Source organism: Pezoporus occidentalis, unplaced genomic scaffold (assembly GCF_034315485.1).
Source record: "Pezoporus occidentalis ecotype Australia unplaced genomic scaffold, CSIRO_AGI_Poc_V1 ctg15, whole genome shotgun sequence".
In the NCBI taxonomy this organism is placed as follows: Eukaryota; Metazoa; Chordata; class Aves; order Psittaciformes; family Psittacidae; genus Pezoporus; species Pezoporus occidentalis.
Window position 1 is genome coordinate 3,373,879 of NW_026913316.1, and position 23,012 is coordinate 3,396,890.

Consider the following 23,012-nt stretch of genomic DNA (forward strand, 5'->3'; position numbering starts at 1 on the left):
ATTAAGTTACAGTAACTTAATGAGTCTCCGCTCACCAGCAAAGCTCCAGGGGAATTAATTTCTGTTTGATCCTAAACCATTTAACTTCATAACTGCAGCACATGGAAGTCAGTGCATCCTCTCTTTTTTAACACATCTCTGTGACTTCCAACATGCCTGCCTGAAGTGACCGCTGCGTCCCAATACTAAAGATAAAACCATTCAAAACTATGTATAATAACTATGACTAACACAGGAGTATCTGTTCATGACCAGTGCATCACACCATACCTTTCTTTTTAGTGCCCTGCTTAACCTTTACACAAACAAAGTACTCTCCTTTTTCAGAAAGTTCCAAGATGCGAAGAAGTTCTTCTACCTCACTGACATTATTGGGACACATCACACAGAAGGCATCTCCTGGTTGGTAGTCAAAGACTGTATCCTGTTTTAAAATATAAGATAACTTCTATTAAGCTGTATCACAAACCAATACCAATAGCATTCCCATTCCTAACAACAATCTTCTCACTATTGCAGTCACATAAAGTCACACGTCCTTTGTACAAGCCCTTGCAGCACATGCTGGAGCACAAATACGCATGTTTTCTTTTCAGGTTTAAACTTACTAAATAGAAAAATCTTTCCTTATTTGGTTTAAATATTTAGACACTCTTCAATAAGAACTGCTGGGCAGGCTAAACAGAAGGAAAATAAATATGTATTAAGAGGATGTGTTATATAATCAGCCTAGTTTGCAGGTTCTTGTGTGCAACTGCTAAAAGCCTAGTCAAACTTCTGCCATTACAGGAGCATACAGAATTGCAATTGAATCATTATATTTCTCTTATGCACCAGAAAAAGTTTCCTGCATGCACAGACTGTTGAGAATGCTAGGGAAAAAAAGACCAAAATATTCAAATTTTCAGTGGGTGCTGATGACAGGATACATGTATACACACAAATAAATGCAAAACCCCATGTAATCTCAGAGACTCAGCTGTTCAAAACTCAACAGACTCTACTTATTACTGGGACTTAAAGATGACCTATGGATACTGACACAGATGAGGCTGAGTCCAATAAAAGTTACTGCCAAAATCACAAAATCCCAAAGGCATTATTCTCCAAATTTGGAAAAAAATCGCTCAAAGGCAACATATTCTCCTTTTAAAAGATTTCTTGTAAAGTAATATTGAGCATTCTCTGCCTTTCATCTTCAAACCAGTATACAAAATACTATCTTACCTGAATAACCTAAACCAGATTTTACACTTAAGGTAACAGAGATTGACAGTTTGACTAGTATGTTAACAAGTCAGAGCAAATGAATGCCAGAGGCAGAAGCAGTGCTCAAGAGCTAACGATTCTTATCACTTGATCATATTAATCAAATTATTACCTACTACAAGGAATAGTCACAATTTCCTACACAGTTCCTGAATATTCCCTGAATTCTATATTTATGAAAGATTATTAATTTTCAATATTCCCTGCCTGACATTCTTCCCTGTAAATTCTCTTCAAAAAGGTACTTCAATCAACACAATATCCATAGACCAACAAAGAAATTAACTTGACATTTTATTTCTGTTTTGACTTCCGCATAGTCATACCTTTCAGTGAATAAATCAAGCTTTGCATTTGCAAAATGGATCAGCTTAAGATGACATCCTGTTGTATAAGGAATTAGGGGTTTTAACTTTTCAGCAGTCTAGTAAATATATTTCCCCCAGCTATTATACATAACACACATGCTTTTCACCCTTTATTTTTACCCACTAAAGAAAAAGCCATCACAAACTTACTGCAATATCAAGTTCTAAGAGTAATGCTGTTTTTACTGCATCTTCTCTAGTGAGCTGGACTGCTTTTGTAACTGGCACTTCAAAGACTGTTCCCTCTGAAATCAGTGAGGACAAATGTGGATTCTGAAAAAAAGGACATGAAAACTTACACTAAAAATGAAATAGCTGAATTACATCTTATTATGACATACAGGAATTAATGTTGCCACTTTTTTTTTTTGTCACAATCTTAAAAAACAATTCAGAACAATAAGGAAAAACATGAATATTCCACATACATACTGTGTTTTGCTCTACCTCTCTAAAATTCATATCCAAGCAGTAACAGGCGTATATTCAATTATAAAATGTCAGTAGGCTTGAAAAGTGTAATGGGCCTAAACTGCTATAAAATGCAGCTTGCTGCTCCTTTTTCAAGAGTTGCTTTGAAAACAGCCAAATTAGAGAATGATATTTATGTTAAAATGCAGAGAACTCCCACCTACTTAAAGGATTAGTAGGTGTACACAACAGACCAAAGGAGTAAGAACAGAATTTATTTAAAAATATCATTGCAGATGTACAGTTTAAGACTTCAGGGAGTACGTGGGGCTATTATTATAGACAATTTATAAAAGGATTTTCTAAAACTGCAGCTAAGTTTAGAGGTAATCAGCAAACTCCACACTATGAAACAGCGTCATGTTATGCCGCATTTCTACAAAGGTGAAAATGTGCCCAAATGATTACAGATGGGCATCAAGAATAATCCCAGACCACCTCTGTCAAAGGCTGTCATCTGAAGATTAGACTACAGTCCTCATTTCTCCATCACTATTGTCAGCAAACTTCATCTGAGTTACAGACAAAAATGAAGAGGTAGAAGAGATACCAAATGTCCACAACAATACCCTCATATGAAAAGGAATTATTCTACCAATATGAGAGTATTTGTTAATTTGAAGGTTTCTTATTAACAAAAAAAGAAGGCAGGAAAATAACTTGAGACCAACAGCTGGAAGTTTTATTCTTTAAAAATTTGACATGGTGAATAGCAGCTTGGGCCATATCAAGTTATTGTGCATCAGCTGGACTGTGATTAACTGTCCACATTCATGTTCCCTCCAAGTCAAGTTCAAGGCACAATGAGAGAAAGATTTAAGCTAAATTGTATTAGCTTACACTTGCCATAAAGGCTTAAGATGCAGACCCCTACTGCTTGGCTACTAACAAGCAGTAGGTTGTTAATTCAGTCATGAGACTCAACTGCCCAGGACATAGACCATATAAGCTACTAAAGAGACCGTGTAAACAGCCTTCTTTAAATAGCATGGTATCTCTGCTTTGGGGGTTTTTCAAGCCAATTTCAGATGTACTTGGCAAAAAATACCCCCAGTTTTTGCAATGTGGGATACTGGAAAAGGACATGAACTGCTGTCATGGTTCAAACTCAGCTGGCAAACCAGAACTATGCAGACCCTCGCTCACTCCCCTCCCCCTTCCTCCCTGCGCTCCCAGAGGGATGGGGAGGAAAATCTAAAGAATGTAACTCCCACGGGTTAAGATAAGAACAGTCCAGTAACAAAGGTATAACACAAACCACTACTGCTACCATCAATAATAATAATGATAAGGGAAAAAACAAGGGAAGAGAATACAACCACTCACCACCCCCAACTGATACCCAACCCGAGCCCAGCAGTGATCTAGCCCTCTGGGGGAACTGCCCCCAGTGTATATACTGGGCATGACGTGCTGTGGTATGGAATACTCCTTTGGCTAGTTTAGGTCAGGTGTCCTGTCTCTGCTTCCTCCCAGGCAGAGCATGAGACTCAGAAAGTCCTTGGTCAGACTAAACATGACTTAGCTAGAACTAAAAACATTGGTGTCATCAGTGCTGTTCCCATGCTGAAAGTCAAAACCACAGCACTGCACCAGCTACTAAGAAAGAGGAAAATGACTGCTACTGCTGAACCCACGACAACTGTGTCATACTTGTAAAATCGTACTTGACCCTACATGGCACCTACTTGTTTAACAAGGTCTAGCCAGCTATGTCAAAAACGGTGCGAAAGGAAAACAAACCTCCATTTGATTCTTTCCAACACTGAAGACAACCATCCAGTTTTATACTGGAAATTTGGACTATAATCTTTAACCTGTACACTGAATTACAGATTAGTGGATTCAGCTTTTTCAATATGCTGCTTGAAAGCAATATTTACTTTTTTTTCTCTATTTATGAAGAAGTTAAGGCACTAATATTAGAACCTGATCACTTGCAATTCAAAAACCTCCTGTGTTCAGGGACGTATCTCCTTTATATAGGAATCCACTTGTTCTTTTGAGCCATATGTAGTAGTATATACACTCATGCTCTTACCAGAGCTGGAGGCTTCCCTCATTCAAAACCAAGTCCTTACCTCACCATGGGTGTCCTGAAACTGCACTTCTATATATTCTGGTGGCAAGGCAGGAATATTAAGAGCAGACTCAGAGATAGGAGGGACAGAATGAACAAGTGAAGCTTCAGTGTCTCTATTTGAATCCACAAGCCTGATGTCAACCAGTTTCTGTGAAAAAACATCAGAACTCTTCACTCCTTCATCTTCTAGCTTTAAGTTCTGTACTTCGGAGCTTAAGTTTAGTTCATGCACAACATGTGGGGCTGCAGAGAGAGAGTTCGAAACAGCATCAACAGCACTGTTCATGCCTTCTCTTTCTTTTTGCAATAGGAAAACTTCCTTGAGAGCATGCCAAAGTCCATCAATCCAAGGATCAACCACTAATTCCAAACTGGGAAGGAAGGAAGAAAAAAAAAAAAAAAGGAGAAAGGAATGGATGAATTATTGTGATTTACTGGAATGTTAATTTACAAGTAATGAAAATAACACAAAACCTAAAACCACAATTTTCAATTTTTAATATATCTCTGCAGCAGTTATCAAGATGACATTTTTATTAAAAACCTGTTTTTATTTAGTTGTTACAACTGTCTGAATTTATGGAGTCTAAAGTGTGTAACAGCCTCGATGTTCTAGTTTTTCATTTTTATTTTCTTATGCTGAACTTTATGACAGGAAGTTAAAGGGATGGTAGCAAAATATGCAACTTTTCATTGTGCGACAGCAACATCAAAAGCTTACACTAATGGTCTATTTATAGTAGTTCAGAACGCAACATGTAAGTTTTATGGTTATGGCAATGTTTGTGTTCAACTGTCTTGCAACATCATGCGCAGATCTGATATAATCTCCAGTTCAAAATAAATAAGCCAAGACTGCAGCCTACTGGCCAGAAAGAGCAACAGAACTGGAAGGGAGGTCTTTTCTCATATAATTCCTCTACACCAACAAACTCCCTACCCCCTTTTTTCATAATTCCTCTACAGTGATCAAAAATCAAACAAACAAGCCCCATCCCACCAAAAAAGAAAGGAAAAAAAAGGGGGGGGGGAATGTTTTATGGAAGAGACAGAGAAATTAAATAAATGCTGTAGGGTTTGCCTAAAGTAGCTCTACTTCAAGATGTGAGCTTGGATTAAAGTCTGATGTGTATACAGAAAGACATCCCACTACCAGTACCACACATTCTGGGAACTGCATTTATTTGCTTCAGTAAACAGACTACATTTTTAAATCCCTCTACTTATTCTGAATTACCTAATTTCTAGAACTGCTAAATACCCTCTGTTTTTCCAGGGAGTACACCTGTTCACCCACACTTTAAAAACTGAGTTTTATTTAATGGCAATTGAGATTGAAAAGACATACTGTGTTCAGACAGGACTTGCTCCTATGAGGTGCTGAATTTTCAGGTTCAGCTGATTTCAAAGAGTTCAGAACATTTAGCCAAATTCACATGTAATTATTGCATCTTGATGAAATAAAATCCAAACTCATTCAGTTCTTACCCTACACAATCATCTGCTAATCCTGTGTCGTAGAAGTGCTGGGCTCCAAGTTCTTGAAGTCGTCGGTCTACTGTCTTTCCACCATTACAGAAGAATGTATACTCTGAATCTCCCAGACCTAGCAAATTCAAGGAAAGAGAAATCATGTCAATCAGCCAGCCACCCAGGCTACACAGGCAAAAGAACTGAAGAAATACTGGAAAAATATTGGAAAAATATTTGAAAAATATTGGAACCTGAAAAAAATATCGGAACCTGAAAAAAATATCAAATATATAACTGATTTAAAACAGTATGAAATAAGAAATGTAGAAAAAGGGAATCTGGTCCAACATCCTCCTCCCCAGAAATCAGAGATTTCTTTTTAGATCTCATTTTCACTGCATTAGCTTTTCTGCCCTTTAACAATCATGAAGACGTTCTGTTAGAAGATGTTCTTTGTTATGAATTAAACAGTCTGTGCATCAGGAGGTATGTTCATGGAGGACCACTGACTCACCCTAAAAGTGATCAACCACACATACCTCATCCTTAACAGATGCTTATCTAACAATCCCAAAGACCACTGGTAGTCCTCACAAAGTCTGTAAGTAATTCAGAACAGCACTCTTTCACTGTCCTATCACAATTTTTCACAGCCTGACCCTTTCTTGTATGCAGTTTCAAACCACTAGATCCTTATTATTCCCACCCAACAATGGATGATTCTTTTCTTCTTTATAACAGCCTTTTTTTTTTCATTAAAAAATACTTCTGTTCCCTCTCAAGTACAGTACTTACAGCAAACATGTCATGGGATAAGATGAAATGGACACCATGAATGTATTTTAAGACTGGTCAACTTTTTAGACTAAAATCACAAAACACGTTGCAAGTTAGACCCTATAATATATGTTACAACAAAAATTAGTATTAATACAATGCTTATCTTTGTATATGCATGGGTATATACGCATTCAGTCAGCAAGGAAAAATCTTATAATTTCAAAAACTGTAATGTGTAACATAACAACCCCTCAAAATGTTACATGACTAGAATGCGTATATTTCAGACTTCCATATTATATATCCACTAGAAATTTCCTTCTACTGGGTAATTCCCTTGCTAGAAACCTAGAAGTTTTCTCACTTCAACCTATCTTGTCAAGCAAAAATAATCTAGGTTCAAATAGAAGTTTCTTAAAATACAACCTGAAAGCAACAAACTGAAGTTACCATCAACTCATGATATATCAGATGTATTTTGTCAAATCTGTATTTTGCACATTAGTCTAACCTGAAGGTACATTCCTCCTATTGACAAGTATGACAACATTTTTTAAATATATTGCAAATTTAAAGGGATGGGATGATTGTAAAATGTTATTTTTAAGGACATTTTATAATTTCTTTCCCTGTGTATAGAAAAATGCCCTATTATTAGCAAAATCAAGTAAACCCATCTAGTCCATAGACACTTGACATGAAATCAAACAATTCTAGATAGCTTGAGTCATGTTGTTTATACAAAGAAAATGAAACTATAAAAAATGAAACTGATAGCTTACATTCAGATAATTTCTGTGATGCTTTTTCTTTATTGCTCATAGAGAACATTACACACACAAAAAAACCAACCCTGTTCATATTATAAAAATAAATGTTTTATCAGCATTTAAAAAACCCCAAACAATCTATTCACAAGTAAAGAAATACAAAAATTATTCACTGACAGACAAGCGCTGCAATAACACACAAAGTACCAGATCACCTAGCAATCCATACTGGAGATGTGAGAAATGCTCAGGTGGCAATGTCGTGTCTTGAATTTTCTTTACAAGCTTGCGGGCGGTGTCTGGTGGGTCTCCAGTACCAGTAGTGGAAATAACAATAACTACTGGATCCTTTTCTGTTTCCAGGTTATACTACAAGTAATAGAACAAGTAAGTTACAAGGTGACATTTGATACCTATTTGCAGCCTTAGATATTACCTGTCACACTTTCTTTGCCCAAAGGTACACAGAAAAATGTTTAATCTCAACTGTATTAAACCACAGAAAGTCTTTCATGTAATTTTGGGGATACACTTTATAATTTCAGTGGTGTTTTCAAGACAAGATTGGGTAAAACCCTGAGGAATTTACTCTGGCCTCAGCTGACCCTGCTGTGAGATGACCTCATGAAGTCCCTTCCAACCTGAATTAACCTATGATCCCACACACAAACTCCAAAGGGCAGCATTTTGAGCAGGCTAGTCCACATGCAAAGAATATTTCACAACTGCACTCAGGCGGCTTAAATACATAATTCCTAGAGTATTTGCTTTGTCAAGTGGAAAAAGTATTTTTCTACATACAGTCACAATCACATAGTGAGCCATAATCGCAATAAATTCACACAAATAGTGGGGGTGTGGCCATACAAACTGAGGGGATAATTTCCAAATTCCATCAGGGATCATTTGGTTCTCTCTGATAACTTCCATATTACATCTGTCCTGGCCGTAAGAAAACCAAACCAAACCAAAACCAAAAGAAAACCCACGAACTACGCTTTGGGTGAACTAAAGTAGCTCTGAACAGAGCTACTTTGTTTAGACTGTGTTCTACAGTCTAATTCATTTTGGCCCTACTCCTCTGACCCAAATTCTTTTCTCTCCCCTTTGCTAATACCAATCTTCCACATTTCCCACAGTTTTACGGGAGCTTCTCCCACTATATCAGGTCAAGAACTGCCTATACTTGGGATTGTGTGACAGTTCCGTAAATTCAGGCCTTATGGAATCCTTTATTATTTCTCAAGTAAAAATCATTCTGTTTCTTTGATTATTCCATCTTTCAACGGATAACAGGCTGCAGCACTGAGCACTGTGCTAGCATGCTGTCTGTCAGGTCACCCATACAGCATGCTCTTTCACAGCACCTCTGCAGGCTATGGGTTTTAAATCAACAGCTAGTGACCTATGTGAAACACAGCTCCACAGAATTACAGACACCTTGTTTGGGAGTGACCTCTGGATGTCACCTAGTCCCACCCCATGCTCCAGAGGGACTAACTGCCAAAACTGCATTATGTCAGCTGTGACTGACTGAATTCCAAAAACTTCTAAAGGCAGAGATTTTACTTTACTGGCAGCCTTTTCCAACCAGAAATTCTCCACTCCTGTGAAATATGAGTTTATCAGGCTGCGCTCACTGGATTTTGTATCCTGTTATACAGTCTTCTGCTGCCAAGAAGAATTTGGCTCAAGCAGGCTGCTATTAGGTCACTCCTTATCCTCCTTTTTGCCATAATAAGTAACCTAGGCTCTTTTTACTGCTCCCTGTAGGTTTCAGTTTAAACTTTCTCCCAGTATTCCAAGTTTAAAAGTCCTGTTACGAGAAAATACAAATAAAGACTACAAGAGATACTATGCTTCATTTCAAGCAGAAGTCAAATGCAGAAGAAATGAAACGGAAGAACATAAGGAGAAACTTCACCTTCCCTACTGGGTGCATAAGTCTCTTCCTAACACTTCGCTCCATACTTAGTAAACATTAATTCAAAAGCAGATGTCCAGCTACCTACCATGCAGTGCACACCCAAGAAAGCAACTTGCTAAAAGGAAACTTAGTTTTATAAGCTTCTCACACTTTCAAGTGCATGAAAAAAAACAGGTGTTATTTTCTGCTCCTACAAAATACCAGACTATCAAGTTTTGTTTGGTTGTTTTGGGGTTTTTCTTTTAAATGTTTTTGTTTGAGGACATATACTTGAAAGTAATTTGTGAAGGAAATTACAGTCCATATTGCTTTAGCTACAGACAGATGCTAACAGTTTTCAGATCCTTATCCTTGGAAAATAGCAAATAATAAAAAGTCACATCCTTGCTTCAGCCAAGCTTTTAATTTTTTTCTAGAATATAACTTGCATGTATCCAGTGTGAGCTGGAGTGAGTGCATATGCTAAGTAACTCAAGAAGAGCCTAAAAAAGTTCAGGGTCCTGCTGGAGGTCAGTTAACAGAACACACGACCTCAATGCAACACAAAAACAAGAGGGTGAAAAAAAGGGGCATTTCTATGAACAGGAAAGCTGACCAGTAAAATACAGAATTTGTTTGCATACATAAATAGTTTTCAAGAACTCACTGTGCTGTTACTGAATGAGAGATCAAAGATATATCCATTTACTGTTCTAATAACAGAAATCACAATAAAGATGTACCTTTGGCAGAACGATATTAAATGTCTGTGAGTATTGGTCCAAATTAGTGATTCATAAGAAACTAAAAATTTAAAAACTGGATGGTATTTGAGGTGGGTGTATGTGAACAGCCTTCATGATTATCAACACCCACCACTCGAGCGCATGAAGAAAAATGCAGCTCTTAAATACCTTTCTTTCAAAACAGCATGGAGTATCTCACCTTGTCAATTTCACTCATACAGTGCATATCAGCTTCAAATCCATGGGCACCTGCCTGCTGCCATATTTCCTCAGCTATGGCTTTTGCCTGCCCCTTTTGTGTTGCATAGAGGAGCAAAAACCTCCTTTTTAAACCACAGCACATTTCCCAAAACAGAGTTGGTTTAGTTTTGTTTTTCTTTTAAAGACACTGTAGGAGAAAAAAAAGAAGGGGAAAAAGTTAATTTATTGCATGCAGAACAGCAAGACTTTGCTTTGCTTATTAAATTAAAAAGACATACTTTGAAGGATAGCAGTACCTGTGTTTAACTTGGAAATGAGGCATCTGCTCTGAAGAGGCACCATTTCTCATAACCAAGCTTTGCAGGCCAGGTTGCAAAGGACTCTGTACTGCCTCAATGTTACAGTCATATTATAATATCCCTCTACCAAGAATCTAGCTTGTAAACAATACAACAGAGAAACTAGTTTCATGAAAATATATACTATTTTTATTATGTAAGTTACATTTCCACTTCAAAATCTGTGATTGCTTTAGTTACCTTTCTGATATGTATTTGAAAATAAAACAACATACAGACCTGCTGAAATCAAACTACACTGCCTGAGAAAAAAAATTAAAATTCTCAGGTTCTTCCTTTCTTAAATCAGTGTTTTTTGCCTGAATGTGTTTATATTTCACTGCCCACAATGTCTGCACCTTACAATACAAACATGGGTTTTTGTTTCGTATTTCAAAAAGGAGCTTCTTCTATAAGTGGAACTACAGCATTGACTGCTTGGGCTTTTCTCTCCAAAAAATAAGAAAACATCTTAGAGAAATACGCTGTAGGGTACTCCTTCACAGCTTTATTTCATGATTTTGACACAGACAGAACATAACCGATCAAGGACAACTTCAAGAAGCGGTGAATGAAGAGAGACAAGCAGAATGTCTCTCATGCATATATTACAAAATAATCTTCTATTTTGTTGCTGCTAGAGAGCTGCAGTAGAACTCAAACCCCTAGAATTCCAACTAAGTAATTTTCAGTTCCAAACTTGAGATTTTTTTCATGCGTCCAGGCCCAGTTTGCTGTACTCCACCTACTGCTCCCACAAAGATTTAACTACAAAAAGCTTTCAGTGTCCAAATCACACCCAGTGATTTATGGAAACCTGTGGCAAAGTGATTTGAGGTATATATTTTTCTTGTTTCTTTCAAGGGAAAACAGGTGTGGTGAAACTAAGTGATATGTGCTTAAGAGTACAGTGCTTGCGCCATACATGAATTCCATGAAAGATGTAATTAACACAAAAATGTAAGGCTTTCATTGTATTTTGTTCTAGTACATTTTCCATTATAGTTTTCACTCTAAATTGATTACCTAAAAATATTAACAACCTTAACAGTTGTTTTAAGTAAATTCATTTAAATAACCAGCTTCATGCATATATATATATATGCACAGACAATGCATATGCTAAAACAATCCACAACCTTTTTCACTCTCCTTTTCCAAAAGAAATACAAAGAAATTTGATGACACACAAATTATGGTGATTCATATAAAATAATTTAAATACCCTCACATCCCTGTAGTAATACAGATTTATCCTAGTCATATGCTGTGTTTTCACTTCAATTGTTCTCTTGTCAGTAGGTGGCATTGCCTAACTATAGATGGAGAAAAGCAAAAGATGAAGTGGCCTGTCATTACTACATTATTTCTTACACCTCAGAAAGGGAGAAAGACAATCAATTTTCTACAGGGACCAAACCACAGCGCAGAAGCCTTCTATACACAAAAAGCTGAGGGGCAAGCTGCCAACATTACTGCAAGGGGATTACCAACAGACTTCAAACAAGAGTCAGCTTGGGAAAACATGTAACAGAAGCATGAGAATTTGCAATGGTAGGGGGAGAGGAGGGAGAGCAACAAAAAGAACAACAGTCATGATGTGGTCTGACACGGCTAGATGTTGCCCTGATAGTGCTATGACCTCTGCGTAGGCCAGGCAGAGCATTCCCTCACATAAGACACTGTGAGCTGCTTCCACTCCAGCTAGTACAGTAACAATAAATGGTGCAAAAACCAACTACCCACATCTTGGGTGCATGATGTGAACTTGTGGGGAGCTTTCTCATTGGTGTGGAGCCTAGCTGGTTGCATAGAGACACAAAAATTAGAGCAACCACACCTCCCACAGAAGGTGTGTGTAAACAAGAGAACCCACACGGCCAGAAGAGGGGGTCATGCTTGAGATGTGCTCCTCCTGAGAGAGGAGACTGCGTGTATGTAACAGTGAGGGGGCAGGCCGCAATTAGAAAAATCCTTAGAATTAGATAAAGAAGGGTGTTTAAATATTTGTAGGCATTTCTTAACATTAAGTGCCTAGTATCATATCTGTTCCACTGTTGTTATTGATCTTGAATATATAGTTCAATCAACTGATTAAACAGCAGTTAAATTAACTTCCTGGCAGTTAATTACATCACCAATAGATCAATAAACCGCTTTGATCCTGATATGATCTAAACTACACAAGTTGGGGAGTTTCTGTTAGAGCATCTTCTGTCATCAACCAGAAAAGCTTCATGCACAAACTGATCAAGTGATGCCTGCTAGAAGAAAGGAAAATTAGTCATGCCTACCTGCAGATGATTACAACTGAAAAGGAGGAGCACACTTGCACTCAGACGAATGTACTGCCCACATTGCTCTTGCTTTGCTCCACTCTTCAAAGATGATATGCCACTTCCACTTATGTGACAGAAGTTCAACTGAAATAAAGAGGGGTGAAAATGGTTAATTCCCAACTATCAAGCTTTCTAGAGAATCTCTCTAGCTTCAAAAGTATTACCACATGAGTGGCCTTTAACATGGTGATGTGTTGGCACTTGGATGTGAAAGAAACCCAAACCAATGTTTAGGCTATGAAAACAACCCAGGATTTGCTGGCTCAAACCAAGGCTTAACACGAAACTAAAGATGAAATTCCAAATGATAGCTTGCCTGATCCAGTACTCAGAAGTCAGAAAACTGAAAGTCTGCAAAAGATTAGCAGGGATTCCATCAGCTCCATAAGTCAATACAATGTACGAGCAAACAAGCCACACAGTTTCACTGAACCAGATGTGCTGGCCCTAGCAATTACACAGCTGTACTGTAAAACTCAACTACCTACTTCATGTACCTGATCTGCCAAAAAATGTCAAACGGCATGGCCACAGAGTAAAAACACAAAAAAACTTCTCCACTAGCTTTACATACTTCTGCACGGCTTCAAACCGGGTTGTGGGACCACACCTTCAGAGCCATGAAGCTATTCCCTTATCGTTTTATTAAGTTAGTGACTTGCTCAAATCACTTTCACTCTACAACCAAGACAAACATAAAAACCCCACAAGACCTTCCACGTAACCCGCATGTGAAACCCTCCGCGACCCAGGGCTGACCTTCCACCCAGAAAAATTTGGGTGTACCAACCCTCTACGCAGGCGGAAAGCTGTCTCTGAAGGACAGCGATTTCCGTGAATTAAAAGCCAGCTGCACACCGCCGGCGGCAGCAGCAGCAACAGCCTCCCCAGAGAGCAGGTGCCTCCATCCGTCTTGGGGCGGGCCAAGTTGTGGCGGTGCACCTCGCCTGCCTCCCGGCGGCCCCCCACACTGCCCACCCGCCAGCCCGCGGGGAACGGGAGAACTTGCACTGAAGGGCGCGCTTGTGATCCACAGGCACAAATCCGACTCCGCAGCCACGCCAGAGCTCCAGCGGCAGCGAGGAAGCAAACGCGGCGGACACGGGTAATGAGGGGCGGGGAGAGTTCCCTGGGAGAAAGCGGCGGCTGCCGGCGCCGGGACGTAGCCGCCGGGAGAGCGCCGGAAGCTCCCGGCAACCCCGGCGCTGCCCGTCATGGCGGCGGAGGTGAGGCGCGCCGCTCTCCCGTGGCTCGGCCACCGGCACTGCCGGATGCCCGCTGCGGCGGAGGGGGTAGGAGGGTGGATAGAGAGCGACGACCCGAGACTGACCCCGACCCCGGCCCCCGCCCGGCAGCAGTAGGCACTGGGGTGGGAGGGAGGCACCTCCACCCTGTCGGCGGGGGAGGGTTGGGACGGAGCGGCTGTGCTTGTCCCGTTCAGATATCGCCCTCCGGCTGCGAGCCCTGCTGGGCCCGCTCCCGCCGTGGGTACCGGCGGTGTGCCCCTCTGCTGCCCGGGCTCCGAGGGTAAAGAGATCGGTTCTGGCGCTGTGCGGTTCCTGGATAGCCGACTGTGTCGCACACGGGCCACATGTGGTGTCCTAACCTAGGAGACACGGGGCAGAGATGCCCTGCAACCTGTCACTCAGGTCTCGCTCCCGGTAGTTTCGTCTTCTCTTTGCATTGCCTTATGCACGTGGTCGTGGGAGAGGGATCTTGCCGGATGTGTCCAGCCACTAAACGTTGCGTGTTTTGTGTTTATTTTTTTTTTTTTGCTATATTTTAATGGCATCGGTGCTGTTTTCCAAACTGTATTTTTCTTCCTCTAGGTATCTTTTGAGACCCCACTTGATACGCTATGGCTTTGATTAGCCGAAAAAGTTTCCAGTTTTATTCATCCAGCGCACCAGCAAGGGGGTCCATTTTGATGACCCTAAGCAAAAGGTTGAGCTTTATCAGTGGGCAGCGAAAGCCCCAAAGCTGTAGCTCCGTAGCCATGAGGATGCTATGTTTCAAAGATAAATCTCAGTATATGTTTTGTAGAAAAAATCATGTACAACTGCGGATACAGTCTCTTTCTGTTAATGAAACTGTGCATCTTTGTGGAGATACTGGGAGCAGTACTAAACCTAATAATGTGTGGATGGATGAACAGCATTTTTTCCAAAATTTGAACAGCCTTTCTACATCAAAAGAGATTTTTGACTTTCTCAGCTCTGTGGAAATCATGTCTGATACTATGGCATCAGGAGCCCTGCAGAGGATTTCTGAAGTTGAGATGGATGACAATGGTCTGAAAAACCCTGAAGTAGTGTTAGAGAATGAAGTTTTCAGGGCATTATGCTTCCAGTTTGAATTTGAATCCTCAAAGCTGTCAAACACTGGGCTGCTGAATGCATTGCAGGCTTTGATAAAACTGCGTATAGATCCACGGAGTATGCTGATGGTAAGCTTGCTTTCAGAGGCTGAGGAACGGCTTGGCAAAGGGCTGTTCACTGTTAAAAATCTCTGTGTTCTTGGGGAGAGTTTGCTTGAGTTGGAAGGCCCAAGTTGTGTGACACTGGAACAAATTGTGAACCACATGCAAGAAAAAGACATGGAGATGTGGACTCCTCTGGAAATAGTGATGGTTTATAAGATGCTGGAGGGGACTGTTGGGGAAGGGAAACAATACCAAGACTTGCTGAACAGGCTGAACAGTGTCACTTTAACCATAGTTTCCCAGCTAAGCCCAAAGTTTACAAGCATTATACTGAATTCACTGGTGGTCCTTCATCAGACTCAGGCAGTTCCCTTAGTCACAGCACTGTGTAGGCATTCTGTGAAGCATATTCCATATTTCACAGGTGATGAACTGGTAAATGTACTGGAAGCCTTCCTATACTTTGGACATCGTGAACAAACTTTTACAGTGGCACTGGAAGCACATGTTCCCGAGTCCATCATTAACATGCAGCCTCAAACAGTCAGCAAAGTCATGAAGTACTGCTCCCAAAAGAGGATCCTTTCTAAGCCCATTTTTGATGCAGTGGCAGAAGATTTCATTTCTGATGCTGACAGATTTACCACTGACCAGATTGCTGAGTGTATTATGCCATTTGGGACATTAAACTATCTGCCTCCAAGTGCTTCTTCCTTGTTCAGGAAGCTTGAAACCGTACTGCATGCCCGCCTTCGTCACTTTCAGCCTCACACCTTGCTGAACTTGCTGCACTCGTGTGTCCTTATTCAACGTTATCCACTAAATTTTCTGCCAAAAATATTTAGTCCCTATTTTCTGCAACAGCTTCAAGGTAAGAAGTAGTGTTTCTCTTGTGATGCTGTTCTGCATTTCTTACTGCTGCATGGTGTGTTTCTTGTCAAACACACATTTCTTACCACTGCCATCTGTCAAATCAACAATGACCTGGTTGAAGTGAATGGAGAGTAGCGAGCAGGAGTCTAGAGAACGTTGTGGGGTACGTTTTGTGTGGTAAGGTAGAACCAAGTATGGACTTCTGCTGTCATCTCCACTTCTTTCAGAATAAGAATTATTGTGTTACATTCTTCCAACTTGGTGTATTTCTCTTTTGTGTTGTTATCACAGTCAACTTGTGATATATGAAAGGGGTAAATGGATAAAGCTGAAAAAATTGATTTGCAGAGCATAATTGTTGGCTTAATTAAATCCGAAGTGAGATCTGAACCAGTAAAACGTAACAGCATCATAAATGTGAGCAGTTAAGGATTGGCTGGTATTTTTTTTTATTATCTGGGTAAAATTGTAAATTGAATTCTAAGGCTCACATATGTTTTAACAGGCATAAAATTGGTGCTTCTTCCTGATTTTTAAATTACTTTTAATCTAGAATCTGATATGGTGATGTGATGCTTTTTTCCACTGGCATCCTGTCTGCAACTGCACTCCCCTTATGGAGGCTTTGTGTGCCCATCTTTGTTCCATGCCCTGAGCTCCTTTCTTTTCTATCTCTGAACAAGAACTACAGCCCTGTCCTTCGCCCTGTGTCTTAAGATACTGAGGAAAACATCATGACATTTAAAAATCTCTCCCATGATTTATCCCCATCTTGCTTAGGAGATCTCAGAGTCTGCTCACTTGGTGCTTCTAAGACTGTCTTGTCTGCAAGGGCTGCCTTCACCTAATTGTGTTTTTTCCCCAGTCTAGTAAGCTGCTAGAACAGCCCCCATACGATTTTGTGTAAAAATACTTTGTAGAAGGTACACCTGAAAGCCTCAATATTGTTCTTTCAGCTCAGCCACCTGGTTTGGACAGAACTGTTACCACCCAGCTAACCCAGCTTTTTCTGACTGTTACCCTGGAGTGCCCATTTTATGAGGTAATGATACATACGAAACCAGAGCAGATGTTAACAAACTAATTTGATAATGAGCTGAAGAGAGTCTTCTGCATAAAAAACATAGGAATTGGATGAAACAGTTGGGTTTTTTTTTCTTTGATGAAAATATGAAGCATTTCTACCTGTTTGATTGACTTGATACATTCGTATCAATATTTGTGTGTTTGACAGAACTGACTAGTTCAGTTAAAGAGTTAAAGTACCTTTTTGTGTATTTCAAGTATTTTTCCAACAACTATTTTTTTTTTTTTTTTTTTTTTTATGTTTGGCTTGGGAAGTTGTGGAACACAGAAGGGATTAGGCACTTAGATGTTAGCCTGACTGCAGAGAACGAGTTGTGCATTTCTCATAAGTGATATGTTCAGTGTGGTAGCATGGAAGCCTGTTGAGGATGTGCTGGTGGTTGTTCTGAGTTGTTCTGTTGCTTAAGTTTCCAGCAGATCATGCCTTGGATGGTAAGTCTGTCTCACTAGACGTGGCTTGGAAATGCACAGAATACATTTTGCTACATTAATATGAGGTAACTACAAAAAATGTTATCTCCTCATTTATTTTGTTTGATTTGGTTTTCTGTCATTATGTAGGGTCCCAAACTCCTTCCAAAGTATCAAGTAAAGGCCTTTCTCACATCTGACAGTTCTGTTGATGTTCACCTCCTCAAAAGGGTGAAGGCTGGTTTACTTTATTTGCTGAAAAAAAGAATGTATTTTTCATCAGAGGTATCAACACCATATTTCTATACACTTGGTAAGTATAATTTCTTTAGATTTATAATAAAATTTGTGCTTACATTGTCTAATCTTTAGGCTCAGTTATTTTCCGGAAATAAAAATTACTTCTTTTATTCCTTTTCTGGGAATTCTAAATTGTGCAAATACAGAAAAAGAAAACTGGAATACAAAACTCTGTAGAAGGTCTGCAATAACGAAATATGGGAACTTCAAGGAAATGCATTTTCAAAGTCAGGAAGAGGACAGGGAGAGAAAAGAAATGCAATGTTACTTGGAATTTAGCCAGTCTGCACTGAAAATAGCTGCTAACTCTTGTATTTTATTATCAGCTCCTCTTTTACTTACCTTGTATGCAATTAGTGTCATTTAACTACATTATGGGTTTTAGTGAACTTGGAATACTGTTTTGCTGTTAGCGTTATGAAAGGCTGAGTGAAGTGTTACCATCTGTATTAAATAGCCTATACATACCTTTTGCAAGCTTTTGTGATTCAGAAAAATTATTGCAATGAGCTGTAAGAAGATGAGAATTACAGTAAAGTTTGTTATATGAAGTTTCGATGTCACTTCTCTTTTCATTCATACTAGATATTGAGATTAAATTAGATGAAGAAGGTTTTGTATTGCCTGCTGCCCAATGTGAAGAAGTACACAAACGGTAAGAGAAGCAAATAAACCACTGGTAAAATGTTAGTTAACACTAACAAAGAGCATCCAGGTTAAAACCCTGGCAAAATTTAAGCTAATTGGAGTTTTGCTATTGACCTCTAACAAAGTTCAGGTTTCACACTGAAACCACTGACAAAAGGACAAAGTTGGCAAAATTAATGATCTGTACTTTTTTGTCACTGTTTTGTCTCCTGACTGTAGGGTGTCAGACTATCTCTTTACCCAGTGATAGTCAGGATCAAAGTGTAGTAATAGTAATGTATTTTGATGTTCTGTAATTAATTTTCAAAGTAAAACCAAATTAATTCTAATTGATCATGTGTGCCTAGATTTAACACATTTTAAGCCAGTTTGAGTTCACAAATTTACTTATGTAAGGAATCCTGTGTAATGAAGATAATTGCCACAGATGCTGTTTATAATTGGAAAACGCACAAGTGTTTAAAAATGCTTTAAACAAGGATTGTTTTGACAAACCTCAGATACAAAGTTAAGCAACCTGCCTGTGTCATATCTGCAACAGCACTTATGTGGATTAAGAAAAAGTCTTTGGAAAGCTTATGTTTTCTTCAGCTGAACCTTCCCAAGACATACAGACTAACATAGGTTCTTTCCAAAATCCCATGTTTAAATGTTTAAGAACGGGCTTTGATCTTTTTCCTTTTTAAATTACAGCTTTCATGTGTAAATAAGGTCACAATATACTTAACACACTGAAAATTTGAGCAACTTTTTTACAGTGGATATACAAATTTTGATTTAAGTTGATGTGATTTTTATCACCAAGAAAAAATATAATCCATGATGCTGCCATCTATCCATACAGGTTTAACTTGAACAGATTTATCTTAAACTTAACTTGAACTCCCAACAGATTTAACAGGTACACTAATAAGTTGAATAAATATAACTGCTGAAATGTTTTCAAGCTGAGACAAGTAGTCCGTTTGCTTTTCCTTCTAGAAGAATTCAAAACAGTTTACCAATACTTATTTTTGTTCACAGCATATAAATAAGCTTTTCAGATCAGTTTCACTAAGCTTTCAGGCTTTACCTCTCCCACTGTTCAGGTGATTTTAATCATCCTGAACTAGGTAACTCCCATCCTACAGCACCTAATTCTAGTGATGTTAGGTAGTAAGAGTGGAGGCATTGTTTCCTGGTTCTTAGGAACTACAGTAGTTGTGGTTATTAAAATAACCAAGTTTGTTTTTTTTTTTTGTTTGGGTTGGTTGGGTTTTGGGTTTTGGTTTGTTTAGGTTTTTTTTTTTTTTAATACTACTCTTGTGCTTGATTGTAGAATTGCCCTCTGTGTTGATGGTCAAAATAGATTTTGCATTAATAGCCACAATCTGTTGGGAGAAGAAGCCATCAAACAGAGACATCTTCAGTTGCTTGGTTATGAAGTTGTGCAGGTAAAGTCCAAAGACAGCGGTTTGCTAACAAAACAAGTGAAAAATGATTATATTATAATGCTTAAAACTGTAGTTGCAATTACTTACCAAGGCAGATATAGTCTTGTCCTTTCTGTATTGTTTTCTCTCTGCCTAGATTTGCCTTTTGGAGGGTGTTACAAAAATTCCTTTTTCTTCCTTGGATCAGTTACTGTATTCTAACTGATTAAGGTCCAAATCTTGACTTAATGGAAAATGTTATCTAAGAGCTCAGTAGAATTGGAATTATGAATTAAATAGTTTTTTAGAAAGGTCTGAATTCAGAGTTTAAAAAGCATTAAAAAAAAAACCCCAACTGCTTGTATTGTAAATAATGTTTTCACAATATAGTATATCCTTTATTTTGCCTGTTGAATTAATAGTTTTTTTAATACATACTTTGGACCAAAACAGTTACTTTTAGATTTTTGAGGTTTTCTTTTCCATTTATAATCAGTTATCTATTATATTTAACTTACACTCTAGCGGGTATCACTCTTTATTTTTCAGTAATCTTTATTCACGTGATTTAAAGACCAGTAATATTATTGGGCTTAAATGTTTAATTTTAAAACAGATAAATCTTTGATGGGTGATTTTACATCTGTTTAACGAACATCAGTCTTATCCAGTTGTTTATTAAATGTATTTCCAGCAATCTTTTTTTTTTTTTTTGTTTCCAGATTCCATTTTTTGAGATAGAGAGTCTACAAAATTGCAGAAAAATGGCAGAATATCTACACAAAAAAATCTTTTCTCATACATATGGACTCAGCTGCTGAGGCTGGAGAATAATACTAAATCACAGGTTGGCCTCCTCTGCTGTAGATACTGTAAATATTGTGCATGAAGAACAGTTCTGTTTTCTAAAATAACTCCACCTAAGGTAATTTGAGCTTCTGAATATGAGACCTCCCAATAAGTGGAACAGTTGATATGTAAAGAGCAATAAAGAGCCACGTATTTTCTTAAGTTTAGTGTAAATATTTATTATAAGCTAACAGATATAAGTGCCAGTCAGTGCTGTGTTTCCTTTGTATCATCACTGGTTCTCACAACTGCAGATGGACAAATCAGGGATACTGGCTGGTCTGAATGTACCTAGTGTGCCATGCTACCTACCAGTCAGGGCTTTTCTTAACAGTATAAAAAGAAACTGTGCAATTTGCTTATAGCCATTTTGTGTGACTTCCCCAGTCCTTCATAAACCCAGAATTTGCAGTAGTTGCACAAACAATATTGGCTTATTGCTCATGTTTAAAGAGATTCAGACAGCTGTTCACTAAATAGCAATGCCGTATAGAAAATGAGAGTTTTTATTAAAGATTCACGTTACTTTGTAAAAGAAGGCTGCCACAGGATAGTGGACTTGCACAGCTGTCTCTGTGAGGGCCATCTGAAGTTCTTAACACATACTATTTGTAGTTTTGTCTTTGGTGGCAGTTTTAGCTAAACTGTCTAAGTGGGGTATTGTATATGCTCCAGAGTTCCTTCAGTTTACAGTCTGGCGTTCAAACCTAAACTGAAACACACTCTGGAGCTCAAAACAGCTATGTCCCATGCAGTCCTTTTGTTTGTATGAGTGTTAATTCTGGCAGATGGGTAGAACTGAGAACTGGAATCAGTAACCATGTCAGCTGGAACAAGGGTTCCCTAACTTGGGTCAGCATGTTTCTTTACAGACGGATGAAAGGAAAATAACATAACCTTACTCCCGATTGCATAAAGTATACTTGATGAGCTGCCATGTAAATACATTTTCATGTTGGCTTGTGCATCCTGTCCTGTGTGGAATTATTTGTAAGTAGCAAAGCAGAATTCCCAGCATCACTTGGTTTGATTTTGTTAGGATTTGATACAAAAAAGGTGAAACTTGTACATCCTTAAAGTTCTGTGTTTCACCAGTAGATACGGAACGTGGCTATTTTTTCTTTTTAAGGCTACTGTTTTGTGAGCTGTGGGTGTCCCAACAATCCCTGGAGATTTTTTTTATGCAAAAAACAGATCCAAAATATGTTTACATTGTGTCATGCTGTGCAGTCTGTTCATGTTAATTTGTTGCATGTATAAAACCCTTATAGTGAGTAGTACTTCAGCACCAACAGGTGAGGCAGCATAAAGAGGTAACGAGATACTTTCCAACAGTACAGCGGCAAGCTTACAGCACATCGGTAATCTAGAAGTTGTCATGCTGGTGAAACAAACTGAAGAAGGATTGAAATGTCCTTACAGACATTTATAAAGAACTCCTCCCTAATATGGAAGAAATCATGGTACTTTTTTGACACAGAACTGAAGGGAAAAGTCAACCACAAAGCTGAACGAGAAACAAGTAGTAGGTGGAACAACTTGTGAAAAGTTCAGAAGTGAGGAGGGATGAGAAGGGACTGAAAGAGAAGGGGGGTGACATAAGCAAAGAAATGAGATAGGAAAACTCATACTGGTGTTTTGATGAATTACAACTTTCGTCACAGTGGAAATGAGCCGGAGATGCCTATTTCTCACATAGGCCAGAAGGTGGCGGTGTTCCCAAACAAATTTGATTTCCAGGAGTTTTTCAAACGCAGATGGTTTGTAAATATAGTAAGACTAATTAAAACAAGTAATTTGTACTGATTGTCCCAAACTAAAAATAACCTGCCTAGAATAGGGCTGTATTCCAGCTCATTCTTCTCTGGTATACATCTGATACTGATTTTTGAGAAAGCATTCTGGTATTGTTAGAAAACATTTCCTTCTCACTTTGTTCTTACTGTGATTCATTTAATGCTACTGGATTTGTTTAACGAAGTATTTATTGTTGTAAAGGAATGTAGCAGTTACTGCTTTCTTGTCCTTAGTTCGTTGAATATAGAGGAACTTCGTGGTCATGCTCTCATTATGAGAGTAACAAACATCTCTCAGAGTGGGCTGCCCTGTGTGCTCTGCTTTTCACATCATGCCAAACAAGTGCTATTGATTGCCTACTTATCCATGCCTCAGATTAAGAAGTTATTTGGTTTTATTATTTTTCACTAAGGGATTCACTGTGTTCACAAATGATCCAGGTTCCCTCTGTGTAACTACCTGACAGAACT

General features: G+C 38.7%; 3 protein-coding genes across 5 annotated transcripts in view; 2 read left to right on the forward strand and 1 right to left on the reverse strand.

Moving 5' to 3' along the window:
• MTRR (5-methyltetrahydrofolate-homocysteine methyltransferase reductase) overlaps positions 1-14,258 on the reverse strand; it is a 31,496-nt gene extending 17,238 nt beyond the window's left edge. The window contains exons 1-8 of one of the 3 annotated variants that reach the window (XR_009963247.1): positions 14,129-14,258; positions 12,700-12,828; positions 10,066-10,254; positions 7,430-7,583; positions 5,680-5,797; positions 4,190-4,562; positions 1,788-1,910; positions 271-424 (exon numbers count right to left, since the gene is read on the reverse strand). Coding sequence is in view for 1 of the 3 variants with exons in the window: in XM_062610862.1 (XP_062466846.1) it covers positions 271-424; positions 1,788-1,910; positions 4,190-4,562; positions 5,680-5,797; positions 7,430-7,583; positions 10,066-10,209 (1,066 nt within the window). In the remaining 2 variants the exon portion in view is untranslated. Of the gene's footprint in view, positions 1-270; positions 425-1,787; positions 1,911-4,189; positions 4,563-5,679; positions 5,798-7,429; positions 7,584-10,065; positions 10,255-10,363; positions 10,438-12,699; positions 12,829-13,749; positions 13,786-14,128 lie in introns of those variants that run through there. The other 2 variants (XM_062610862.1, XR_009963248.1) reach the window with 2 other exon arrangements.
• SEMA5A (semaphorin 5A) overlaps positions 1-23,012 on the forward strand; it is an 844,194-nt gene that overhangs the window by 604,840 nt on the left and 216,342 nt on the right. The gene's annotated exons all lie outside the window — the stretch shown is intronic.
• On the forward strand, positions 13,854-20,907 carry FASTKD3 (FAST kinase domains 3). Its single transcript, XM_062610861.1, has 7 exons — positions 13,854-13,970; positions 14,574-16,037; positions 16,996-17,081; positions 17,687-17,849; positions 18,422-18,491; positions 19,803-19,917; positions 20,619-20,907. Exons 2-7 carry the CDS (start codon positions 14,603-14,605, stop codon positions 20,715-20,717), a joined length of 1,968 nt encoding a protein of 655 aa, XP_062466845.1. The 5' UTR covers positions 13,854-13,970; positions 14,574-14,602; the 3' UTR covers positions 20,718-20,907.